The sequence below is a fragment of the Zonotrichia leucophrys genome, chromosome 3 (assembly GCF_028769735.1).
Source record: "Zonotrichia leucophrys gambelii isolate GWCS_2022_RI chromosome 3, RI_Zleu_2.0, whole genome shotgun sequence".
In the NCBI taxonomy this organism is placed as follows: Eukaryota; Metazoa; Chordata; class Aves; order Passeriformes; family Passerellidae; genus Zonotrichia; species Zonotrichia leucophrys.
Window position 1 is genome coordinate 37,108,056 of NC_088172.1, and position 27,465 is coordinate 37,135,520.

At 43.2% G+C, this 27,465-nt stretch overlaps 3 protein-coding genes across 4 annotated transcripts; 2 read left to right on the forward strand and 1 right to left on the reverse strand.

Annotated features, from left to right (window-relative positions):
• Nucleotides 1-2: 2 nt before the first annotated feature.
• On the reverse strand, nucleotides 3-27,465 carry MEP1A (meprin A subunit alpha). 2 transcript variants are annotated; one of them, XM_064707825.1, is made up of 15 exons: nucleotides 27,395-27,450; nucleotides 13,729-14,584; nucleotides 13,620-13,644; nucleotides 13,475-13,522; nucleotides 12,767-12,807; nucleotides 12,582-12,660; nucleotides 12,144-12,261; nucleotides 10,668-10,843; nucleotides 8,814-9,035; nucleotides 7,731-7,880; nucleotides 4,949-5,164; nucleotides 3,615-4,073; nucleotides 2,046-2,216; nucleotides 1,318-1,525; nucleotides 3-951 (listed from the first exon to the last, which is right to left on the reverse strand). In XM_064707825.1, the coding sequence occupies exons 2-15, from the start codon at nucleotides 13,795-13,797 to the stop codon at nucleotides 804-806; spliced, it is 2,130 nt and encodes a 709-aa protein (XP_064563895.1). In that variant the 5' UTR covers nucleotides 13,798-14,584; nucleotides 27,395-27,450; the 3' UTR covers nucleotides 3-803. The 2 variants fall into 2 exon arrangements, with proteins under 2 accessions (XP_064563895.1, XP_064563893.1); XM_064707823.1 differs by lacking the exon at nucleotides 13,729-14,584 and having other exon boundaries at nucleotides 13,620-13,704; nucleotides 27,395-27,465.
• Nucleotides 16,905-17,858, forward strand: LOC135444819 (taste receptor type 2 member 9-like). Its single transcript, XM_064706884.1, has one exon. The coding sequence runs from the start codon at nucleotides 16,905-16,907 to the stop codon at nucleotides 17,856-17,858; it is 954 nt and encodes a 317-aa protein (XP_064562954.1).
• On the forward strand, nucleotides 23,414-24,367 carry LOC135444820 (taste receptor type 2 member 9-like). Its single transcript, XM_064706885.1, has one exon. The coding sequence runs from the start codon at nucleotides 23,414-23,416 to the stop codon at nucleotides 24,365-24,367; it is 954 nt and encodes a 317-aa protein (XP_064562955.1).

Sequence of the window (27,465 nt, forward strand, 5' to 3'; positions counted from 1 at the left end):
CCTTTAAAGGCAGGACCCCTATCTTCAGAAGAACCTGAAAAGTATTTATAATGCACACAAATGTTGCAAAATTTAATATACAATGTGGTAGAATCGTGAAGATTTCGATTTGAGTTCAATATCAAATACTCAGCCACGTGGTACATTTCTGTTTCATTGTTAGGGAATCAGGCCTGTGTTTGTCAATGGTGAAGCTGTTCCTGGAACTTTGTGGTGAATCAGGATGGGAAACTGTTCTCTACAGTTAGAAGCACTTATGATGGCTTGGTATGGGCAAGGTGGTATGGGCAAGAGTTTATGAATACTGTGTAATAGCTAATTAGTGGAAGTACACCAGCACAGCTCCAGGGAAAGTGAGCGATGATGTACTGACTTACATAAGTATCTGTACCTTCTAGGATTCTTGAGCAATTTTTGCAGGAACATTTCCAGAATCTTAATACAGGTGTTCTGGTGTGATTTTTAACAGTGTTTTGAGAAGTTCAACCAGTTATGTAATCTAAGTTTGAACCATGGCTGAGAGTAAATGCATAGGCTCTCAACACTTCTGCTTGCTATGGGATGAAGAAACAAAACTTTCAAAATACACACAAGAAAGGGAGTGTATGAATTTTTATCAGACAGCAGCTCTACATGACACACTTTAATTGCCACATCCCTCAGAAAAAAGCCAGATTGCTGCCAAGCCATTGGCACAATTTTCATCCATATGATGACTGGTTTTCCCCAAGTTACATTCATAATTTTTCTTTGAAAATGGGTGTTTTATGAACCAGGTTGAAATTTGTGCCCCCTGCAGTTCTTTATCTTCTAGCCATCATGGAAATGAGGACGACAGTCAAGACAATGGTTCCAGCAATTCCACCAATAGTCATTCCCAGGATGTTCCCATGGACTTGCCTTGACTGACACCTCTCCCCAGTGAAGAAGAAGGCTTGTCCCGATGGGCACCTGGGAAAACAAAACACAGATTCAGTGGATCAGGAGCCTTGTCATGCCCTCACCCCAAGGTCCTCACACTCACTATCCCAGATGAGCAGTTCCCATTGGAGGGGTTCAAGTCGCAATATTCCTACCTTGTTAGGAGGCTATTTACACACCCTGGAAGCACCACAGAATGGGGCTTCTTTGCTTTATGCTGAGAAACCTGCCCTCCTGGCTGCTGGAAGGAACTAGCAACTGTGGTAAAGTATTATGTTTCTACTACTCCTTGACGACCTGATAGCTTAGACCTCTGAGGTCTGTAGCTCTGAGTACTTTTTAGCTGCATTACTTGAAGAAGAAAGCCAGGACAAGGAGGGAGGAGGTCTGTGGTACCTGCAGCTTGCTTTTCCTTTCACATTCACACAGACTCCATCATTCTGACAAGGGTTTGGGTCACACGGGTCTGGCAGATAAGGCAGCTGGTCTTGGACGGGCTCCATGTCCTGGACTGCTCTCTTCTGCCTTTCAAGCACGAGGCCTTCCATAAGGGCAGATTGCACAGGTTCAACAGGAACTTCTGTGTTATTGAGGTGAATTATATCTTTAAAAAAGGAGAAAGACACCAGAATCAGTGAATGATGCTATATGTAGCATGCCTTAAATCGGGCTCACAGGATGCTTTCTAGACCAGAGGATGCTCCTTGTCCATTTTCCCTTTACAGAGCTCTTGCTGTACCACCACAAGTTCTGTGTGCTTAAAGCACAAGATAGAAAATCATATTGAAATTACAGAAACTAGTTAGGTAAATCTGTGATGTTCTATGAGGCTGTTCTATTTGGAAACAAACAGTGGGGATGGCCTTTAGTATGTTCAGTGCTTAGAAGGGACATAGATACTGGCCAGGGTAGTTCACATTTCAAAACTCACTGCCATTTAGATCCCTCTTAACTCACAATCACTTTAGTCAACCTCACCCACCTGACACTAGGACACAGAAATGCTTTTTAAAGTTGATCCCCATTAGAAGAGATCTTGGAGACAGGTGTCAAGAGTTATTTGAATGTATGAAAATAGAAAGAATCACCTATTTTGTAAGGAGAATCAGGAAAGGGGTCCTTACCATTAAACTCTGCAAAGATAATAAGGTCATCATTTTTCAGGAAGCTTCTCCGTCTCAGCTGGCTGTGAGATATGAAGGTATTCCACCCCCAGTTTACACTTCTGTAGCAATTGCACGACTCATCAAACCTTCCAGCAACTGATGGTTTATCCCATATTATAGTTCCACTACCTGCAAAGAGAAAATGAGAACCACAAAGCTGTGCATCTCAAAGTACAACATGACTTTTTCCTGCATTTCTGTGTTAAAGGTGATTTATGCTATAAAATCAAGGTCAGGCCTGAATTTCCCAAACAAATCCCAGAGGACTGACAAACTAAAGGTGCCAGGTGATCTTCAGGTTAGGTCTGCATGAGGATTCTTAGTCTATAAGAGGCCATTGAAATGCCACAAATTCTCTTTCCCTGAGAACTAAAAAAATTACCTCCTCATTGTTACCAGCTAAGAGTTCCCTCCTGAGTAAGGACGCTCCAGTCCAGTTTGTAGGTACCTAAGGTTTAGAATTTAGGTGATTTTTGTCATTACTATGATTTTTTTAAACATATTCATATTTAGGGTTTAAAAACTCCTACTGAAAAACTATGTGCTTAAATTCCACTAGAAAAAGTAGAAAGGGATGAAAATTCATGTGTAGTATTTTATTCTGTAAAAACTCTGTTTTGTCCTATTATTCTAATTTCTATCATAGAATCACAGAAAAGTTTGGATTGGAAGGCACCTAAAAGATCATATCATTCCAACCCCCTGCCATGGGCAGGGATACCTTCCACTAAAATAGGTTGCTCCAAGTCCCATCCAGCCTGGCTTTGAGTCCTTCCAAGGATGGGGCATCCACAGTTTTTTCTGGGCAGCCTGTTCTAGTGCCCCACCATCCTCACTGTAAAGAATTTCTTCCTAATATCCAATCTAATTATGCTCTCTTTCAGTTTGGAGACAATTCCCTTTTGTCCTGGCACTCTGTGCTTTTGTAAATTGTCTCTCTCCATTTTTCTTGCTGGCTCCCTTCAGGTACTGGAAGGCCACAACTAGGTCCCCCTGATTGTTCATCCTTCTGTTCTCCAGGCTGAACAATTCTGAATTGACACATCCATGAGAAAGGGTGAATCTTGTGCATTCAGACCATGTAGGCTGAGCTTCCCTGAGTGTGTGTTGAAGTTGACTGAGCCTCCAAAATACAGTTTTAACTTAAATTACTGTTTAGTGACAGAATACTGCACCCTGCTGTCATTCCATCCACCTGTGGTGATATGTCACCTATCACAATGGACAAACCACAGGTAGAAAGGGAATTGCCAGCTCTCGGGGAAAGTCTATATTTAAAGTCAAGCTCAGATATCCTAGGTATTGTTCATAATAACGTCAACCTTATATATGTCACTTTTCATCTCATACAATCTTTCACAGGCAGGAATTCTGAGTCCCACACAGGGAAGATGTGCACAGCAAAGTGTCCCAAATTGGGAAATACGGCCAAAGTTTCTCAGCTCTGAGTCCTACACTCAGTCCTCTTGCTCAGATTCCTTGGCTGTCATTGCCAACATTCCTACAGGCATTTATGACATCCCTTACCTGAGCTAACATGGTCCTTGCTTGTGGTGAAGCTTCTGCTTGAGGACATCCTTTTCAGGACATCGGGGTCCTGATCCAGCACTGTGAGTGTGGCCTGGCGGTTCAGAGCCGGCCACTCCAGAACTGCATCGTTCTCTCCGCTGCACAGGTGGAAGGCAACACGAGCATAGCTGCTGTTCTGGTAGTTGGGCAACACGCTGATGCCAAACCCATAACCCTCAGGACTGTAAAACCTGGGGCTTTCAATAAGGCTGATGGATGAGTTCTCAAGGATTTTGCTGAAGTTGCGAATGACCCACACAGCTGTGGGACAGGGGGTCTCTGTCAGAGTCACATCATCAATAGCAATCCCACCCAGTGAAGAGCTGGGGTTGCCCTTCAGTCCTTGGAAGAAGTAACGGAATTTCTTCTGAGCGTTGAGGGTTACGTGGGCAATCTTCCAGTTGGAGTCACTGTCCGCTTTGGTAAAAGGAAAGAAAAACATTTCCATCAGTGGGATTAGTGTTATTATAAAGCAACTTGCCCCTAACTGTCCATCCCAGCTGGACTTTTAGACAACTGGACCCCTCACAGAGTCCTGAAGGCCAGAGATCTGAAGTTGATATTGTGACTAAAATATATCCACATTGTTTTGTCATCTAAATGCTTTGGACATGTTGTACAAGGAATTCCTCACATGTTAGGGAATGACAGCCTCCAATACAAAGGACAACAGCCTAAGGGTTAAGATTAAACAAGAGGATGGGAATCAATGACCCAATGTGTTCCCGACAATTTTTCATGTATTCATCCTTCACTGTAAACTGCAGCAGCCTCATGTAGGCAGTTTATGACAGGTCTTGTGTTTTGACCACATAAATCACATGGAGCTTCAGTGGGTGAGTTTGTCCTATTTAGCAAATCACCCAAAGTGGGAATCCAGTTCACATTTCCAAAACTGCCAATGCTTTTCCCAACTATCTAAAAATCAGTCTGGGATTCTTAATGACTGCAAAGGAGCACAGGTATTTTACACCTGAAAACCCACTCTTAGATCATATAGCAACCAGTGGAGACACAGTCAGTTGGTATCCAGCATGGCCTGGGGTCCCTCTCAGTCACTGAGTGCAACGGAATATTAGGAATGTTGTGACTTCTGCTGTGAAGCACTAAAATTACATTATTACAACCCAGAGTTTCTCTGCTTAATGTGTTCATGTGATACCAAAATTCTTAACTGTATTGCAAGGTGTTCTGGTAACTTCGGGAAAATCTTTTGGTTTCTGAGTCAGTCATGGGCAGAGTAAGCCAACTCCTCCTCTTTACTAAAATATTAATCTTATTTCCAGAATTACCTTGAAAGGTTTGAATTTTCCTCATCTTACGAATGTTCCCAGTGCCATCGTCCTCTTTCAGCCAGATGATCAGCTTGTCAGAAGGGCTTCCTGTGGTCCTGTAGAAGAACTGGAGGCACTGCTGAGTTCTCTTTGGATAAAGGATTCGGGACTCTAGGATTGCCACCTCATTTGCCTGGCCAGAGTTGGTGTTGAAGTACATGAAGTAGCCAGCATCTGGGAATAAAGGATAGTCTGTCACTGTCTGTTTACACATTTCCTGCAAAGCTGCATGGTGCAAATTGATCATTTCATCTGCACTCTTTTAGTAAACAGCAGAGCAGTACTTAACATGAACAATAAAGGAAATGACACGTGACAACCATCCAAGACAGACTGGGATAAGAACAGGAGTAGCAGTTCAGCATATATATGGAACTCACTGCTGTCAGCTCATGTCATTTGTGCATTTGTTGGTCTAATTGGAATTTGGACTCCTCAGGAATGTCAGAGATATATGAAGCAGAGAATTCAGTGTTGACTACAAGCAATAAGGAGATACAATTTTTTTACTTGATTTACACTGAAGCTAATCTAAAAATGAGATCTTAGAGGTCATGTGCTATATTACCTTGTAAAGAGTAAGATAATTTCTTATCAGCAATAAAGATAATAAACAGGGGTTGGACACAAAACACTGTCCTGATCTTGAACATGCAGAAGGTTTTTTTTACAGCTTGCCCAAACACTTCAAAACTCAATGACTCAGCATAAGAAAATTACTTAAGAATTCCTGCTCCTCTATTTCCCATTACCATTTTTGAAGAGTTCTTTTAATTTTGCAGTGTCTACTTTTATCCTCATACTTACAAAGATTCACCATTTGCACACCTATAATATCTTGGTATCACACAAAATTGTCAGGTTTTATCTGTATTGTGTTGCTTTTTAGTTATTCAATTTAGTCAATGATTAATAAGTTAATTTTTTTTGCTGTTGTGTGAAAGTTCCATGGACTCTTGTCCAAGATAACATATCTTAGAATCACAGGATGGTTTGGGTTGGAAAGAGCCTTAAGATCATCTTGTTCCAACAGTTACACCTGCAGCTGCATAAAGGCAGTGCAGCTTCCTGCAGGGTTAGTGAAGGGTCTTGAGCTGCTTATCAGGTTCTCTCTAATCAGTCAGGGGAATTATCTTCATTCACTTCCATATAGTAGCAATATTTTGAACTCATGTCCACAGAAACCTTGTTAGAGATTGTTCTATGCAATGTATGACACTTAACCAACAATTACACTAATTTTAACTCTTGCTCCAAGTGAGAAGCAGGGCTGTGAGCCTGTTGTTGCAATTGTTATAGTACAAACACCCAAATGATCTAGACTCTACCTCCTTTTGGATAAGAAAGTCAAATAAAGGCAATATTAAGTATCTATGGCAATTAGAATACGGCAGACTTCAGCAGACTCCCTAAATGTTTAGCCATACTTTTCTTCCTTCAGTTTAGCCACCAATAAGTCAAATACTCAGAATATCAAAACTATCTGGGGAAAATAGGATTCATCTATGTTAGAAAATTAGAATTTGCCCCCACTTGTAATGATTGCAGAACCAGTTCTCAAAAATGTCAGAAACTCTCGATGGTGTCAATGACCCTTTGGAGATGCCAAAAGGAGAGACATTCTCTTTCCATGCAATTGATTTCTACACTCTGGAGATCCTCAAAGGTACCCACCCCTCTCCATTAACTCTTAAAAAACCATTGATGCTTATTTTGTATTGAGTCACTGGATGTTAAAACCCAAGGGCACATTAAGTACCCAGTTCAGGCAGATGTGATAATCTCAAAAACTCATATAAATTATCTTTTTCAGTTACAATTGTACTGTACAGGGCAAGAAAGAGGAGAGAAAGAATTAAGAATTTGTAATGAGCTGAATGTTAGAAGTATGTATTTCTAGAAAATATCAGGTGGTTTTCTTGAGTTATATTCTTGGGCCTGATCCATGGCTACCAACATTACAGAAGGTTGTTAACAACAACAATTATAAAGGTTGCTAATAACACCTGTTATTTCCAGTTGGTGAGTCATTTGAGGGGAATAAACTAGTCCTGAGTGCAGCAAGACAAAGAGTAACAAAGCACAAAGGAATGTGCTATAAGTCAGGAGTCCTTCTCCCTCTACTGAGTGAAAATTTACCACAGAAGTCACTTTTATCTTAGAATTGTGTAGTAGTTTACCCTGTCTAAACAATGACAAATTCAGCTATTGCTTTTCAGAACTGCCTGTTGGGATTTAATCCTTATTCTCAGCTGTAAACTAGCACACTGTGACTGAGACTCACTGCTCTGTTTTTGAGAATGTCTTCCTTTGAAAAATGGTGAAATTACCACATCAAAATAAAAATTATCCCTGAACTCCTATCATAAAATCCTTGCAACTTTCTTCTACTTCCAGAACTAGAATTCCACAAGCTTAACTTCCCATTTCCATTGCAAACACAACATTTATGAGTGGCAACAAGTGCTGTATGATTCTTATCATGAGGTAATATAACTCTTACACAGACTTTGGAAGTTGCAGTAAATTGTTTTCCAGGTTATATTTAAAAGACCTCTACAGATTGTTCTTTGTCCCCTTTCATATTCCTGGTGTGGACAACATTCCACTACATTGAAAAAGTTTGGTGAGAGTGGGAATGCAGACACTGTCTAGAGTCTTTACCAACTTCTCTGAACCCATTATTGTAGTCAGCCTTGGGGAAACCCAGCTCAGAAAGTGTTTTGTTCCCTTCTTTTACCTCTACAGCGCCCAGAAAGTGTGTGGTCCTCCTGCCCCATCACACTGCCCTTTTGGTGGACCCAGTCTTGGTCACGCTGGGTGCCCTGGATCATACCACAGATGTTTTCAAGCTCAAAAGAACACTGGTCCAAAAAGGTGTGAGTTGAAGCTGAAAAAAAAAATACACACACTGTCACCTCAGAGTGAGCTTTTAGCTCATTAAAATTTCTTCTTTAATTTTGAGGGGGTTGTTTACAGTAGTATAACCATCCTGTAGATAAGACAACTCTCACGTTAGCAGATGTGAGCCCAATGACTCAAAAGAGGAAACATTTGATTCCTGGAGGGACTCCCTGGATAAAGACAACAATCTTTGACCTCTTTGCTGAAGGTTAATAAGCCCCCTGTGGAAGTGACAGATGGTGACTGTCTTTGTCTCTCTTTGCCAGCCTTGGGGTATTTAACCATTCCTCAGCTGAGGTATTGTTCTTCATAGCAGTTTCTCTCATTAACCTGAGCTCTGTCCTTCCACTCCAAGCAAAGTCCACCCAGTTACCTTGGGCTGGTTCAGATGAGTTTGCCTTCAAGGTGATGTTTCTGCTGGCAACACCAAGGGGACAATAACTTCTCATGAACAACCATGACCAGTGATAATATCAACCAGCTCAGCAAACACCTAGGCAGTGTGGGACTCTAGACCTAGGCAATCTCAGGTGCAAAATAATCTGATTAAGTCCAAATGTCAGTAAAAGATGACAAAGTGCAGTTGCATTCACCTCAAAAATACAACAAGGCTGCCCACACACCACAGGCAGAACAAAACCACAGGTCTGAACTCCTGGGAGCAGCACAGAAGAAAAAGTGTGGATGGTTTGACTTTCCTTGACTAATCTTTCCTAAAGTAATGACAGTGAGAAGAGCCAAAAAGGGATGAGAAGGGGACAAACTGATTGTGTTTATCTGCACACTACAGGTCCTGTCCCATGCCTCTTCAAGCACATCTGAGAAGAGCTTTTGTGAGTTTAGAGACATAAAGGAGATGAACCAGCCTGGCTCAAGTACAACCAAAGAAATTGTTTGCCATGGTTAAATTCTGACTTACTGCAGTTGTACATGCGATTCAGTCTTTCCAGGTCAATGGCACTGAAGTCTAGACGTTGGCCAATAATGTCATCAAACGCTGGTATCTTCGCTGTGATTGTGGGGACACTTTCATTTTTGTTAAATGAAAATGGTTGATAGTGCATCACTGATTCGTAGTCATAGGGGGTGTTCAGATCAGTGATGTAGGTGTCATCATACTTCACAAAATTGTGTTCTCTCCCTGGTAAAAGAACAGAAAAGGGCTTCCTTTTTAGAGAAAATGGAAAGGAAATGGCATTACCATCTCCCCTTGGATACAATTTTCTAAGGCACAAATTATATACCCCAAAGAAATTACTTCACAACAAAATATTAAAACTTAGCAAGATTTATGTTCATCATTTGGACAACAAAGAAGAGCCTTTGGATTGCACTTCCATTACTGAAATCACAGGTGACTTCAGTAAATTCAAAAATTAATATCAATGAGCTGTAAAGAATGGAATACATAGGAGGCGAGATTAGAATTAATAGGAATGGTTTAACATTAATGATCCTGAAGGATCAAGTTTAAGGATTAATGTACTCCATTCCAGAATCTGTGAATATTGATGCAAACATTTTCCAGGTATTAGATCATATATGGAGAAGGAGAGGCCCTGAAACTCATAAAGGAAACAAATCTGGAAAGCCCAGAAGTGTCTTCAGGTTCTGCCTGTCTTTGAAATAAATAATGCCCTAGCAATCTCTGGGGAAAAATGTATTTTTACCCTAGATTACAACATTGGTATGATATTTCTACTGAAGTGGCTTTTGGAAACAGGTTACTCATGGTTTCTTGGTGAAGTAATTTGTACTTAGAGAAAGTTTTTCATTATGAAGGTGTCTGCTAGGGCAAAGAGAGGGAGTCACTTCATATGCTTTGGTATAGAAGTAAAAAGACCTTGCCAGCATTTACAATTGCAAATAATGTTTTCATTAAATATTTGGCATTCTTTTTCAAAGCCAAAACAGCACACGACTGTGTTGGTGGGTAATTACACTTTCTCTGCTTAACAGCTGCCCTCCCCTTCTGCAAATCACAAAGGTCTTCAGTTCAAGGCTCAAGATTATATGGAGCTTAGAATTGTTTTCTTACAGAGACTTGAATTGCACCTTTTACCAAAATTTTTTTAAAAACTCTCTTCTAGTCACTCTTTTTCAAATATATCATTGTTATGTAATACAGAATCAGATCTTACAGGGGACAACAGGAAAAACTGTCTAGGGATAAGGGGGACTGTGAAGAATTTGTTGAAACTCATGAAGCTCCTGAATATGGTGATACTGAACCTGAAGGCAAGAGTCTGCAGACACACCTGGGTAGGAGAGAGCAAGACAGAGCCCTACTTCATATTTGCCATCTGCTCTAATAATTTTAAGGGTTTTTTTCATGTGCAAAGTGAATATTTTCAGTTTCAGGAAAGCCTGAATCTCTGAATATAAAACCTTTCAGATTTTGGAAGGATCTTGCCTACAGAAGAGCTACCTCAAAACTAATAATCTAAATAAGTTTACAATTTGCATTACATGGTAAAAGGAAATAGATTCACAGAGGGGAAGTAATTTGTTTAAAATAAGAGAGCAGAGCAGTCCAAGAGCCAAAGGGAAATAAAAGTCCTGATTTCCAAGCAGGGCCTCTCTCTTCTGGCCCTAAATAATGTCTGGGCTTGACCAGAGAAGTTGCACCAAAATTTATTAATTACAGTGGTCTCAGATGTGGTTCACTGTTTTCTAAAATTCTATCCTTAGGAAAGTCTTTAAATCTAGAAGTGAAAATGGGATATTGATAAATCTACACTTTGCAAAATGTAACTTGTACTTTAAAACCCACCTTCAATAATTTCATCCCACCAGATATTGACGTAGTCATCCCGGTCCATCCTCGACTGCTCATGGTAAAATCCCAAAGCGTGCAGGATCTCATGTTCCACAATTGCTCTGTAGTCACACCCTGACCCAATTGAGAGGTTCTGTCCAGTCTGCTGGTTCCCCACCATGGACCAACACCTGAGAAAAAGGGAGAGCTTACTCTCTGTTCAGTAGTTTTCTTCTCTGTATTTAACTTTTCAATCTGCTCACTGGATTTAGAGTAAGATTGTAAAAGTTTTTAATATGAAAGGAGTCACATAAATCATTATTTGGATGCTGACCACGTGCCTTGATACCCTAAAAATACTCCAGCCTGAAAGCAGACTAAGCCCCAGAAACTATCACTTCATTACTTGTCCTCTGTGTCAGGGAAGATCACCCTGCATTTTTGAAAGCCACAGAAGTTTTCTCCTGCACCAGCTGCCATTTGGCCAAGAAACATAAAACACGCAACCTACATGGAAACAGTAAATTCATTGAAACAGGATGAGCATTTTTGCAATAACTTGAGCTAGAAAAAAGACTCAGGAGTATTTAGAACAGCAACATTTGGTCCTTTTTAACAGCAACCATGCTTTGCATTGGCCAGAGGTGTGAAAATACATTTCTAGTATTAAGATCTTCAACACTGGCTTGTCAAAAATCATGGTGCTTGTAAACTTGTAAGAGAAGTGTTGTAGGACACTCAAGGAAGAGCTGAAGGCAGAAACATGAACTTCTGGGAAAACAAATATTCACAGCTGATACAGTGAGATTTTTGTGCTTTTCTACATTTTCTTCCAGAACATACTTAGCTGTACGAAAGAAATCCTTTCAATTCTTGAAAAACTTGACTCTCTGTGCATAAAACCCTTTCAGATTTTGAGAGACCGTTCATTAACAAGGAGCCATATCAAAACAATAGAAATATTATAATAGATTGTCTTTACACTTTTTCTTTCCTTTTCTTTCCTTTTCTCTTTCCTTTTCTCTTTCCTTTCCCTTTACTTTTCTCTTTCCTTTCCCTTTCCTTTTTCCTTTTCTTTCTCTTTTCTTTTCTTGTCTTGTCTTTTTTCTTTTTTCTTTTTTCTTTTTTCTTTTTCTGCCTTCTAAAAATTTCCAGACTTAACTTCTAGTTATTCACATTCTTGGTAAGTTAAAAGGATGTACATGGAGGTTTGCATCAAAATGGAAAACAGCCCTAGATGGAGAAGTGGAAGTAGTTGATGAAAACCCAGACAGGCTGGGATTCGCCTTCAGAACTCCTCCTCCAAACAACAGTCAGCAGAGGGAGCAGCTGCTTGCAAGCTTTTTTGTCTAAGAATCTAAGGTGAGCTGTTTTCCTGGTGGCCTCTTTTTGTCTGCTGGCAGCAAACCTTTAGACTGCTGAAGTCAAATGGAATGAGTTCCCAGCTGACTCTACCCGGCAAAACTAAACAGAAATTGATATTATCCTTACCCATCTTGCTTGCTAAAGAAAATGTAGCTTCTTTCTCCCTCATATGGCTTGAAATCAATGCAGGACTTCAGGCGGAACATTTCAAATGCCTGGAGAATGACTGCTTTGGCATTCAGGTCTGGAAAACAAGGACTGAACCTTTACTACATTGCAGTTTGTTCACCTTGGAGAGGTAAGATATGTACAGATACACATGTGGAACCAAAGGAAAAATGATTGAAAAGAGAAATTATTGAATTTTATTAAATTGTGGTTTGCTATGTTAGCTGTAGAAGAAAGAAAAACAATTTTGATATAAACAAGACTACAATAAATACTTATTAGTGAATTTTAACATTTTTAATTTGAAACAGTTCTGAAAAAGGCAAAATTTTAATCATAGTGTCAGCAGTGCAAATAAGGATTGGAGATAAAATCTGAATAAAGTGTCTGTGTTACCTAGGTCATCACCCAGAATATAGGGAATGGGAAACTTCCATCTGTATGTCTCATTTCTTAAGGCATTTCGTTGATTTTTCTGAAAAGGGAATTAACAGCTGGTGAGGTACCTACTGTAGGGAGATGGGCTGATTTGTAGCAAAAATACAATTAGGACAAGCAACAGAAAACTTTTAGTTACTTACAGGGAGCAAGATATCACCCTGAAAGAGGTCCAGTCCAGCAGCTGAAATGGTATTTAATCAAAAATAGTGTCAATGAATTTCAAATATATTTCATTTCATAAACCACATTGAACCTGCTTATACAAAGTTAATGTCCTTGGGCATCTACAGAAAATAAATAAGGACCAGTCTCTATACACTGAGTTACAGGTAACAATAAAAGTAACAGCAGTTTCTAGTTTCTACTCGATATTTACTTCATGACAATGTCTTCTTGGCAGTGCCTTTGTGGTGGCACAATTATCAAAAGTGGTCACTTTTGATGAGCTCTGCTTGCTCTCAGGCAGTGACAAGAGTCACACAATGGAACAGTGATCAATAAACATCTAAGTTGTGTAGCAAAACATGTTTGCAAAACTTTATAAAGACCATATAGAGATGGACAGAAAATGTAGCTGAGGCTGCAGAGTCCTTCTGAATCATACAGTGTTTTTCTGCCTTAGCACCATGGGTCTGTCCAAAATTCAGAAACAAAAGGCATCTGCATCCTTTGTTCACATAGACTTACAATCCAGGAAATATTGAGGTGTCACAGTGTTCTGAGCTCACTTGATTTTCATTCTCTTGTTACCATGAGCTACCTGACCATCAGTCTCCTTGACAATACTGAAAATTCAGCATTATGCTCACGACTCTTCAGGCCTCATGAGAATTTAGATGTGAACTCACCCAAGTTGATTTGGGGAATGTCTTTGAATACCTCACCAGCTCCAGCATCTGCAAGACAGTCAAACCATAAAGTGTTCAGATGTGGTGGCTCACAGCAAGCAGAAGGAAATGCTTCAGAACTCAAACCAGCTCACACAGCACTTACCAGCTTCTCTGGAGAGCTGTCCCACCTGGAGGAGAATGGAATACAACCAGTATAAGGTATGAGATGCCTCTGGACTGAGAGGAGCCTATAGAAATCAGGTTTTACTCACAGAGACTGGAGAACCATAGACAGAACACAGCAGAAGCGTCACACAGAGTGGGAAGATGCTGGAGCCCATTTTTGCAGTGGGAACAGAAACTGCTCCCTCTCATCTCTGGCAATATATAGGGCACATTGCTGAGCTTTCCATGGAGCTTCAGCCAATAAGCATCAGACTTTTCACCTTTGAAACATTATTATAACAGTTAGATTTCTTCCTAAATGGCGCTTGCTGGCATTGCTCTTATCAGCTACCTAAGTCCATTTGGAGGAAAATTAGAGAGAGGAATGTGGTAACTTCATGTCTTCAGTGCACCTGGTGAAAGACACACCCAGGCTTCACATAACAGCTTCAACTCTGGCCCAAAGTTGCTGACTCCTTCCCCTGTGTTTGTTTTCTGTCACCATTATCACCTTGACTGCACAGGAGAAAAGCCACGCTCTTTGGCAGAATTCTTCCAGTTTTATAGCACTCCAGTGCCATTAGAATTTGGCCCAGTGCTGCTTTCAATTAATAATTAACACCACATTGTAAAGATTAGAAGTAAGAGAGATATGATTGTGAATCCCCTGACAGTGTCTTTGCTCAGCTGATCCCATGCCAGATCTGATGCTCCATGCACAACCTGCCACCCTCAGCCTCCAGAATAGTCACTTAGAGCAGTAATCCTTGGCCTTCCAGGTGGGTTTCAGAGATCACAAACTCTTGTCCTGTATCTTGCTATCTTCTTTCTCAGGAATGTGGGTCAGGAAGGGCTCCATAAATCTCTAATTTGCTGTGCATCAGTATTCCCACAGCTCCCATGTGCCCTGGAGTGCCTGAGTGCCTTTAGCTTAGGCATGGAATCCTGTCGTCCATTTCACATCTGAAATTACAAGTCATGGATGTGAGGATGTTCACCTCTATGTTCAGCAATTAGCAGAGAAGGGCTTGTGCCATGACACCCCTACCCACAGCCCAAGGCAGAGAACTTGAGTAAGTATGTTTTGAGTAGGAAATGGACCTGTCCTAGAAAGAAGTCAGCCCTTCAAGCTAAGCAACATTTTTTTCCCTAAACAAATCGAAGTAGGAATCTATTCATAAGAGATAACATTGCAGAGGAAAAAGTACAGAGATCTTTTCTTGTTTAGAGAAGAAGGGCCCCAGAGCACTAATCCTTCACCTAACATAAATGAGTGTTCTTTAACACTTTCTTTTAGGAAGAATTGTGGCTGACACCTAAGCTGAACAGGACATACTACTAGCAAAATAAGCATGTCTCAAGATACAGCATGTCAAGGATGTTTTCACAGGCAAGCAAAGAGAGTCAAAACACAGCACCAAGGCCATAATTCCACATGTTTGGCAGTGGATGTGAGAAAGGAAGCAAAAAAATGAAGCAAAAGCAGAACTGTCTGAAAACCACTTGGTTTTAGTACCCTTAGCTTTTAAACTCAAGAACCTAAAGCAGATGTCTAAAGATAAGTCATTCTGAGAGCATGTATTTGCTTTCACAGATATATACAGGGAGTCTCTTGGATGCCCTTTAGGCACTGTGCTAGTCTCTAAGGTCTCCCTGGAGCTGTCTCTTCTCCAGGCTGAGCAGCCCCAGCTCTCAGCCTGTCTCCGCAGCAGAGGGACTCCAGCACCAGTTGCATTTTGTCCTCCCTGAAGGGCAAATGCATGCGCATTATTCCATTGGCTGCAGTTCTGGGAAAAACTTGGTGATGGGAAAAGCTGCTGCTCTTCCACTCTGGGAAGTACAGCAGGTATCTTTTGGTCTCTTACTCCACATTGTATGAAGTGGCCAAAATTGCTGTGCATCAGTATTCCCATGCCCAATCCAGATCCACCCTGGATTCCTAGACACAGGCACTACCTGGTGTCACTAAATGCAGATAATACCTTTTGTTGATCTGCTTGCACTGGTTTTAACTCCACTGTAACACAGAAAAACTCAGACAGAGAAATGTGCTGAAATTTATGTCCTGCAAAAACAAATCTCTCCTGAGTTGGAAAAACTGGCATATCAAAGTGGCACCAATCACATTTTAATAAAAAAATTACCCATGAACCTTCCCAGTTTTTAGATAAGTCTATTTACCTTTGCAGGACTTGAAATCAACACAAGACTTAACTTGTCAAATGCCTAGAGCTCCAGCATCCAGATGTCAAATACAGAGCAGAGGATAACAACAGCAGTTGCTCTGCTTTTAAAGTATTATAAATATCTACGATTCTAGATAGAAAAAATGAATAGGTGTACATTACAAATAGGAGCACATAAATAAATACCTGCCTGGATGAAAGAGCAGAAGGCAGTTAGCAAAATTCCCTGACAGGAGTAATTTTGGCAAAGGTCATAGAAAGATAATATTTTATTAGATAAACTGATAGTGCTGAGAAAAACAAGCAGGCTTTTTGACATTCAGGGCATTGCTCAGGTACCACTGGAAAATTTTATTGCATGTTATAATGTAATCTGAAATGTTGTCAACTTGGAGCTCAGGGCCAGTGAAACAAGATACAAGACAGATTCATTGATTTAAACAGGAATTTACTATTAATTTTTAATCTTGTATAAATCAAAACATAAAATAGTGTCTAAAATCAGATGGCAACAACGATAGTGCCCTGAACGACTTTATGTAAAAAATATTTACATATTCCCTTGGCCTCTACTGAGCTCAGACTGGTAGGAAAAGACACAAAAGATAGAGTAGATCAATACGAATGTTTTTCAGAATAGGATTCCCTGACATGATCACTCATCTCACAGCCATGGATGTGCTTTGTGCAGTGCTAACCCCACTCTGAGCAATCATCATAGGCAAAAAAAGGAGAGAAGAACCCAGATCCTGAAGCCTGACACTGATCAAACAGGGATCAGTATCAAAACCAAAACACTCTCCACCGCAGAAAAACATCTCCGCTCTTTGTGTCACCCAGCACAGCCCCTCCTAACCAACATTCAAATAGTCAAGAGAGACACAGGCCCCGGGTAAGGGGATACCCAGCACATTTACATCCCTGCACCTGCCCTGTGCCCACAGCAGCGGCACCAAAATCCCCCCCAGCAGCAGCAGCAGCTCTATAAAGCTCCTCTTGCCATCCCTGACACTCCACCAACAGCAGCCACTGACCTGCCTCAGGCTCTGCTGCCACAGCCCCCTTGGCCAGTACAGCTCTGCTCCCCACCTCGCACCATGGAAGCTTGTCACCCTCCACAGCAATCCAATGGCACTTCCCATGGGGCCATGGCTTTGGCCATCATCACCCTGGAGGTGTTTGCTGGCACATGGATAAATGCTTTCATCGTTTGTGTGCTTTGCATTGCCTGGGCCAAAAAGAAAACCCTGAACTCTAATGAGAAGATCTTGCTGCTGCTGGGATGCTCTAGGATTTCTTTTTCATGCTTTGCATGGCTTTACCACTTCCTGTCAAAAATTTTTCCTAATTTGCTCCATTTTCAAACCATACTTCAAGTCCTTGCATCGTTTGGAACGTCTTTTAATTATTCCAACTTGTGGATCTCAGCCTGTCTTTGTGGTTTCTACTGCATAAAAATTGCCAATTTCAGGAACAGCTTCTTCATCTACCTGAAAGTAAAAATTGACAGGATGGTGCCCTGGCTCTTGTTGGGGACAGAAATTTTAGCCCTAGCTATAACCATCATTACCTATGTCCTCGGTGAAACTCTGCAGAAGAACAACATCACTTTCACCTGCCAAGAAAATTTTTGGGAAGTAACTATCAGGATGGATAAACATCTTTTCCCTTTTCATTTTCTTGGTGGCCTTGTATTTGGTGCCTCATTCATGGTAGTCACCTTTTCTGCTGTTTTCCTTCTCTTTTCTCTCTGGAGACACAAGCGCATGATGCAGAACAACTCCATGAAGGACCTCAGCATGGATGCCCACATCAGAGCCATGAAATCTGTCCTCTCCTTCTTAGTGATGTACAGCATCAACTTTGTATGTTTGATCTTGACAATAATTTATGACACAAACAAAAATAATATAATGACATTCCTTATATACGTATATTTGTATGCTTTTCCAGGTGTTCATTCCCTTATTCTGATTTTCAGCAATCCCAAGCTGGAAAAAGCACTGCTGAAGTTTCTCTCCTGTGTGAAGTGGAAGTCTTTCATGAAGTAGGAACTGAGAGAGAAGCTGGAGCCCATGCAAAATGATGATCTTTTACTGTAGAAAACAAGTAATTTCATTTCTGATGCAGCTCTCCAGGCAGTGTAGATGATACTGATGTTCACTCTTCAACATCCAAATCACAACAACTTCATTTCTGTCTTTTGAGCTAAATTATTGTGAGCTAAATTTTATTACCATATTGCATTATTATCATATTTAGATTCAGCTAAACTTTGAGATACATTTTTGTTATTAACAAAGTCATTTAGCCCCGATGGTAGGAACAATGCCTAAGCCCCTGTGTGGTGAAGGGATTAATTTGGGCATTGAGAGTCTGCTGGTGGGGTGATGGACCATCAGGCAGAGCCCTTTTACCTCTACCTGGGCTCAGTGGAAGAGGGAGTGATGCTAATGAAGTGTGCAGCCCCTGCCCAGGACTCACAGCCTTTGCAATCAGAACCCTGGGTATCCCTCACCTCCACCGCAGCTGGCTGCCCACCACCACTCACCATGGCAGCAAGGAGGTGTTTTGACTGCAGCCTCACCTGCGTTTCTCCCAAAAGTATCAATCTGCCATTTCAAATCCTCCCTGGCAGAGGATGAGATATCACCCCACTGTGCAGACAGGACAACAGGATTGCTTTGCTCTCCTCCCCAAAGCAGGGAACACCTCATTGTAACGATTTGCGCTTTTGGTTTTGTCATATTGTACCCTGGTGAAATTCTGTTCATAGGCCTAACCTGGTGGTGAAGTTGAGCTTAATGAATTATACCCATTGCTCTTCCTTATTTTTTCCTTCTTTCATAAATATTCTTAGAGCTAGTCCAGTGAGCATATTTATTTGTAGCAATTCCAAATTTGTATTTCTACAATAAAGTGCATTAGTTGTGATTCTGTGTCTCTGAAAGTTCTTATTGAACATGACAAGACTTACACGTTGAATTTGCCAGAATCTGAAATTTAACTGAGCTGCACCCAGGCCCCTTCATCTCTGAGGACCTGCCAGGGCTTTCTTTTCTCCCACATTTCTAAACTCTTAATGGAACAGAAAAAAGTTCAAGACTGGAACACAAACTGGCTGCAAAAATATGGAATAACAATACTGCAAACCTGCCACAAATGTTCTGGTACTCACGGAACGAAATGGCTGCAATGAATAGGTTTCCCTCTATTTTGGTTTCCCTTTCCTTCTGCTGTGGCATATATTATGGGCTGCATCAGGGCCTGGCAGTGGCTGATAGCTCAGTGTGAACTCGCTGAGCCCTGTCACTCACCAGAGGTGGCCACTGAGCCACAAAGAGCGAGGCAGGATCGTCCCCGGGGAGCTCAGGGGGTGCAGAGCCCCCTTCCCACTCCAGACCTGCGTGTCCTCTGCGCCCCACGGCCTGCATGGACAGGATTGCCTGCTCTGTGGGACTGCTCTCCTGGGCTGCCCTGACCTGGAGATGAGATTGGCTTTTCCCAGTGCACTCAGGCTCAGTTATGGCCCTAGGAGTGTGTGTTTTCTGCAAGGTGCGCATGGAAGGAAGACCCAGCTTCATCTCACCGTGATCCACAGGCAGATGTACAGGGTGTCTGGGCCAGTAGCTGCAGCTGCGGCCTGTGGGGTCTCAGCTAGGTGAGGTCAAGGCTAGGGAAAAGCCAATTCCAGGCACTCCAATGGCCCCAACACCAGACATTGCCCATCTCATCAACAACCATTGTGGATCCTCTGGGAAAACAGAAGTCCCAAAGGACTGCAGGCCATGCTGGAGAAGGAGAACAGTGAAGGAGACAACTTTCTATGAACTGACAACAACATTCCCTGTCTTCCTGGGCTCCTTAGGATAGGAGGGGGTAGAGAATCTCTGAATGAGCTAAATTGAGCCTGAGATTATTGGGGGGTGAAGATCAAATATGCTAGTTTCATGCATGTTCTACATCATGCTACTCTGTTTTCAATAGGCAATAAATTAAACTGATTTTCCCTGTGTCAACTCTGCTTTGTCTGTGAGAATAATTGGGGAGTCATTCCCCAGTCTTCATCTTAACTCATGAGCAGTTCCATCTTATTTGCCACCCCTGTCCTATTCCAGAGTGAGAGTCAAGGAGTGACAGAGTGGGACTCTGAGAGCTGCCCAAGGACAACTCACCATGACAGTGAAATGTGAAATAGTTCCAGTGTGGAGGAAGACATTCAGGGCAGACAGCTCAGGCAGCAGCTGCAATGGGAGGGAGCTGCAGGTTGTGGGGAAGTGCTGGGAGTCCCAAGCATGGTGTCAAGCCTTGCACAGCACAGGGCACAGGGACCCGTGGCACCAGACAGCTGACTGGACACTTACGACACTCCAGTCATCATGTGCATAGACAGGAAGGACACAAAATCTCAGGGACAAAATTGTTTGGCTTACCTCCTCAGAGGTACCCAGCTTGAGCTGCTTCTGTGCTACTGTGCCATGATTAAAGTGCTTTAAAGATCCAGAGGCCTGAGACTCCACTATGGGAAACCCAGTGCCAAGCTGGTGAGGAAACCTGGTCTGGCTGTGAGCATGGTGTGTGTAGGGAGGGGAGTGGGGCAGCTGCCCATGGTGGAGGCGCTTTGGGCCCCACAGTGACAGTCTCTGGTGCTGGGCTGTGACTGTCAGAGGCCTCCTGGGTGGTGAGACAGGAAAGTTTCCTTCACACCAGCATGAACAGAGCAGAACCTGATCTGGGCATTTATTTTACCAGCTCACACTCAGGGGGTCGTTTACCTCACACCCAGTGCCAGGTGTGCATTTCTCATCTCACCTGCCAAAAACTTCCTGCTTGCTTCTGAACTGAGAGGTACAACCATTTAGGCCAGAGCAACCTCTCAACCACTGATTCTAGCAGGCTGCCTCACCAAACTACCCAACTCTCCTTAAAAAGCAACTGCCCAGAAAAAAGCAAACAAATAATTAATGCCACTTTACAACATGCCAATCCACCTTCTGGGGCTAGGAAGCATTTGAATTTGAATTTATACTTCCATAACAAGTTCATGACACCTGCCCTGAGGAGATTTCATTTTGTTTTCCAGGTATATATCCTGAAACAATTGTGGCCGTCTGTGCGTTGAAGTCCAGTTATGAATGGAACATGTGCCAGCAGTGAGGACTGAGGAATATTGTGAGAAACAGTCCTGAAGAATAGGGCCAAGGAAGGGAGGGGATAGGGTGCTCCATGTGCTGGAGAAAGAATTCCCCTGCAGCCTGTGAAAAGGCCCATGGTGAGGCAAGTGTGCCCTGCAGCTCATGGAGGTCTGTAGTGGAAAGGAGAGGCACCTGCAGCCCCAGGAGAACCCCACAGCACAATCGGGGGCAGTGGGTGTATCCTGAGGGATGGCAGCCCAGGCAGAGGCCACACTGGAATCAGCTCATGCTGAAGGACTGCAGCCCAATGGAGGGACCATTGCTAGAGCAGGGGAAGAATGCAAGGACAGAGTGGAGGAGACAACTTGTTATGAACTGACTGCAACCCCCATTCCCCATCCCTCTGCACTGATGTAGGGAACCTGGGAAAGAGGCATCAAACTGATCTGGGGAAGAAGGGGATGGTGGAGACAGGAGGTTCTAATTTTCTCTTTGTTTCTTATCAACCTACAATATTTCCAATAGTCAATAAATAAATTTATTTTGTTCTTCTCAAGACTTTACTGTCGATGACATTACCTGGTGAGTGATCTCCCTATCTTTATCTCAATCCATGAGGTTTTCCATCTTGTTTTCCATCTTATTTTCCACCCCGGCCCCAACTGTAGGTGAAAGTGAAGAGGCAGCTGAGTGGGAATATGACAACTGCACAAGGCCAACCCATCACAGCAGCTGAAACATGATATATCTCTAGCAAGAACACAGCAAAACCACTGTGAACTGATCATTTCTGTCACCAGCTCAGGTCCAGAGGCAGATCGTAAGCAACTCTGCTGGACACATCTCCCCTGTGAAAGGCCTTGAAAGTACAGGAATAGCCACACATCCCTTCTTCCCCTGCTGCTGCTGCTCATGCACTTGATCCTTTAACCTGAAAGCCACAATTGTTTACTCAAAAAAGCCCTGGAAGATCCATCTCATTCCCTACATGCAGTGCAACATCCATCCCTCACAACCTCACATGCCACAAGACTCAGCAGGCAAAACCCAGCACCCTGCAGATGTCACCACACAAAACACCACAGCCCCAGTGAACCACTCTGCACATCCATTCTTCCACGCCCATGAAACCCCTGAGAATGTGACAGCCAGCACAGAATCCTGCTCCTGGGCACCAGCTCCACTCAGCTGGCACTGCAGGGGACAGGGTGTCCATCAGCACAGCCACCCTGCACAGCCCACGGGGACAGATGCAGGATGGGCCCAGCCTGGAGAAGCTGACACATGAGAGGTGTCAGAAGGCAATGGGAAGTGCTGGCAGCCCAGTGCTGGCACAGTATGGAAAACTGCTCTGGGTCACATTCCAAGTCTTTATGGTGCCAAATCAATGCATTGGGGAGCATGTGATATGAATATTCATGTAACACCCTCCTGGCTCTTATATCCCACAGAAAACATGGTTATCATCATTTGGAAGAGAGAAAAGGCTGGTGGTTCATTTCCTGTAGCCATAGGGTTCCTGCTTGGGCTTTCATTTTTCCTGCCTCCACCACAGCATCAGATGAGATCTCCTTGGTTTCTGTGTTCCTGATGTGCAAGGCCAAATGGGACAGGTCCTGTACTACCCCAAAGGGCACAGGCAGTCCATACCCTACAGAGCTTAACAAAACTTGCCTGGGAAAAACCTCACAGCTTTCAGGGTCTAAGTCATTTGGAAGATTTAGGGCACTGCGGTGTGGGGGAAACTCAGCATGGTGCCATCTTTGAAAGCCTTCACTTTCCCAAGCAGATGAGATTGGAACAGGGAATAGTCCCAGTTTTTACCCCTTCCCCCCATATGCTTCAAATTAAACTTGTAAAAAGTACCACCTTTATTTTCTTGGCTCCCAACACTTGCCCCACTAGGGGGCTCTTCACTTACTCTTAAGGCAATGCCCTTGGAAAAACAAACGTGGATTTCAATGCCCGTGAAGCATCAAAATAAACTCCAATTTTCCAGCATGTGGGCTGAACGTTGCAGCACCCAGACTCTCAGACTAAAAAGGACACTGAAATCCCGGACCTGCTGAGCACAGTCAGGGCTCTGCATGATCATCGTAGGCAAAAAAAGGGACAGAAGAACCCAGATCCTGAAGCCTGACACTGATCAAACAGGGATCAGTATCAAAACCAAAACACTCTCCACCGCAGAAAAACATCTCCGCTCTTTGTGTCACCCAGCACAGCCCCCCCCAAACCAACATTCAAATAGTGACACAGGCCCCGGGTAAGGGGATACCCAGCACATTTACATCCCTGCACCTGCCCTGTGCCCACAGCAGCGGCACCAAAATCCCCCCCAGCAGCAGCAGCAGCTCTATAAAGCTCCTCTTGCCATCCCTGACACTCCACCAACAGCAGCCACTGACCTGCCTCAGGCTCTGCTGCCACAGCCCCCTTGGCCAGCACAGCTCTGCTCCCCACCTCGCACCATGGAAGCTTGTCACCCTCCACAGCAATCCAATGGCACTTCCCATGGGGCCATGGCTTTGGCCATCATCACCCTGGAGGTGTTTGCTGGCACGTGGATAAATGCTTTCATCGTTTGTGTGCTTTGCATTGCCTGGGCCAAAAAGAAAACCCTGAACTCTAATGAGAAGATCTTGCTGCTGCTGGGATGCTCCAGGATTTCCTTTTTATGCTTTGCATGGGTATACCACTTCCTGTCAAAAATTTCTCCTAATTTGCTCCATTTTCAAACCATACTTCAAGTCCTTGCATCGTTTGGAACGTCTTTTAATTATTCCAACTTGTGGATCTCAGCCTGTCTTTGTGGTTTCTACTGCATAAAAATTGCCAATTTCAGGAACAGCTTCTTCATCTACCTGAAAGTAAAAATTGACAGGATGGTGCCCTGGCTCTTGTTGGGGACAGAGATTTTAGCCCTGGCTATAACCATCATTACCTATGTCCTCAAAGAAACTCTGCAGAGGAGCAACATCACTTTCACCTGCCAAGAAAGTTTTTGGGAAGTAACTATCAGGATGGATAAACATCTTTTCCCTTCTCGTTTTCTTGCTGGCCTTGTATTAACTGCTTCATTCATGGTAGTCACCTTTTCTGCTGTTTTCCTTCTCTTTTCTCTCTGGAGACACAAGCGCATGATGCAGACCAACTCCATGAAGGACCTCAGCATGGATGCCCACATCAGAGCCATGAAATCTGTCCTCTCCTTCTTAGTAATGTACAGCATCAACTTTGTATGTTTGATCTTGACAATAATTTATACCACGAAGAAAGAAAATATCATGACACTCCTTATATACATATATTTGTATGCTTTTCCAGGTGTTCATTCCCTTATTCTGATTTTCAGCAATCCCAAGCTGGAAAAAGCACTGCTGAAGTTTCTCTCCTGTGTGAAGTGGGAGTCTTTCATGAAGTAGGAACTGAGAGAGAAGCTGGAGCCCATGCAAAATGATGATCTTTTACTGTAGAAAACAAGTAATTTCATTTCTGATGCAGCTCTCCAGGCAGTGTAGATGATACTGATGTTCACTCTTCAACATCCAAATCACAACAACTTCATTTCTGTCTTTTGAGCTAAATTATTGTGAGCTAAATTTTATTACCATATTGCATTATTATCATATTTAGATTCAGCTAAACTTTGAGATACATTTTTGTTATTAACAAAGTCATTTAGCCCCGATGGTAGGAACAATGCCTAAGCCCCTGTGTGGTGAAGGGATTAATTTGGGCATTGAGAGTCTGCTGGTGGGGTGATGGACCATCAGGCAGAGCCCTTTTACCTCTACCTGGGCTCAGTGGAAGAGGGAGTGATGCTAATGAAGTGTGCAGCCCCTGCCCAGGACTCACAGCCTTTGCAATCAGAACCCTGGGTATCCCTCACCTCCACCGCAGCTGGCTGCCCACCACCACTCACCATGGCAGCAAGGAGGTGTTTTGACTGCAGCCTCACCTGCGTTTCTCCCAAAAGTATCAATCTGCCATTTCAAATCCTCCCTGGCAGAGGATGAGATATCACCCCACTGTGCAGACAGGACAACAGGATTGCTTTGCTCTCCTCCCCAAAGCAGGGAACACCTCATTGTAACGATTTGCGCTTTTGGTTTTGTCATATTGTACCCTGGTGAAATTCTGTTCATAGGCCTAACCTGGTGGTGAAGTTGAGCTTAATGAATTATACCCATTGCTCTTCCTTATTTTTTCCTTCTTTCATAAATATTTTTAGAGCTAGTCCAGTGAGCGTGTTTATTTGTAGCAATTCCAAATTTGTATTTCTACAATAAAGTGCATTAGTTGTGATTCTGTGTCTCTGAAAGTTCTTATTGAACATGACAAGACTTACACGTTGAATTTGCCAGAATCTGAAATTTAACTGAGCTGCACCCAGGCCCCTTCATCTCTGAGGACCTGCCAGGGCTTTCTTTTCTCCCACATTTCTAAACTCTTAATGGAACAGAAAAAAGTTCAAGACTGGAACACAAACTGGCTGCAAAAATATGGAATAACAATACTGCAAACCTGCCACAAATGTTCTGGTACTCACGGAACGAAATGGCTGCAATGAATAGGTTTCCCTCTATTTTGGTTTCCCTTTCCTTCTGCTGTGGCATATATTATGGGCTGCATCAGGGCCTGGCAGTGGCTGATAGCTCAGTGTGAACTCGCTGAGCCCTGTCACTCACCAGAGGTGGCCACTGAGCCACAAAGAGCGAGGCAGGATCGTCCCCGGGGAGCTCAGGGGGTGCAGAGCCCCCTTCCCACTCCAGACCTGCGTGTCCTCTGCGCCCCACGGCCTGCATGGACAGGATTGCCTGCTCTGTGGGACTGCTCTCCTGGGCTGCCCTGGCCTGGAGATGAGATTGGCTTTTCCCAGTGCACTCTGGCTCAGTGAAACACCCAGCGAACAGGCTTTGCCCTCGACTGGGGAGACAACTTGAGGCATCAGGAGTGGAGGAGACACCTTGTGAAGAGGTGACTGCAGCCCCTATTCAACTTGGCCCTGTGCTGTTGTGGAGGAGTAGGTGGAGGAGCTGGGGATGAAGGAGGGAAGGTGAGCCTCAGATGAATGGGGCGTGGAGGGACTGGGATCAAGTTCTCCATTTCTTCCTCGTTATCCTGATGTATTTCCTATATTTAAATGAATTAAATTAATTTTCCTGGTGTCAAATACATTTTGTCTATGACAGTACCTGGTGAGTGATCTCCCTGCCATTATCTCGAAACATGACTTTTTCCAGCCTCTTTTTCACCCCTAACCTTCCTGTGGGTGCAAGAGAAGGAATAGCTCAGTGGAGTTCTGGCTTCTGCTTGAAGGCCAACCCATCACAGCAGCTGAAACATGAAATGGTGTCAGCAAATACAAAACAGAACATGAATGGGTCACGTCTACCAGCAGCTCAGGTCTAGAGGCAGACTGTAAGCAGCTCTGCTGGACACATCTCCCCTGTGAAAGGCCTTGAAAGTACAGGAATAGCCACACATCCCTTCTTCCCCTGCTGCTGCTGCTCATGCACTTGATCCTTTAACCTGAAAGCCACAATTGTTTACTCAAAAAAGCCCTGGAAGATCCATCTCATTCCCTACATGCAGTGCAACATCCATCCCTCACAACCTCACATGCCACAAGACTCAGCAGGCAAAACCCAGCACCCTGCAGATGTCACCACACAAAACACCACAGCCCCAGTGAACCACTCTGCACATCCATTCTTCCACGCCCATGAAACCCCTGAGAATGTGACAGCCAGCACAGAATCCTGCTCCTGGGCACCAGCTCCACTCAGCTGGCACTGCAGGGGACAGGGTGTCCATCAGCACAGCCACCCTGCACAGCCCACGGGGACAGATGCAGGATGGGCCCAGCCTGGAGAAGCTGACACATGAGAGGTGTCAGAAGGCAATTGGAATGGCAGCCCAGTGCTGGCACAGTATGGAAAACTGCTCTGGGTCACATTTCAAGTTTTTATGATGGCAAATCAATGCAATTAGGAGCATGTGATATGAATATTCATGTAACACCCTCCTGGCTCTTATATCCCACAGAAAACACGGCTATCATCATTTGGAAGAGAGAAAAATGCTGGTGGTTCATTTCCTGTAGCCATAGGGTTCCTGCTTGGGCTTTCATTTTTCCTGCTTCCACCACAGCATCAGATGAGATCTTCTTGGTTTCTGTGGTCCTGAAATGTTATTTCCTTTCGGGAAGGGAAACAAAAACTTGCGATTTCAATGGGAATCAATTGGGCAAGCTTTGGTCCATGTCCCTGCACTAAATAGCACATCATGCCTTTTGATGGCTTTCCCTTTGACCAAGTTTGAATTTTTTTTAAGTATCTATCATCTTATATATTCCAACAGTTCTTTTATCATTATATGTTATACTATATATTAAGAGTTCTTTTATCATTATGGTCCAAGGATTCCATAATGCCTGAATTTCATACCTCATCCATGTTTCTTATAGGCATCTTCTCTAAGCACTGCCTGTTCTTGGTCCTTGCAGTATCCATCAGAC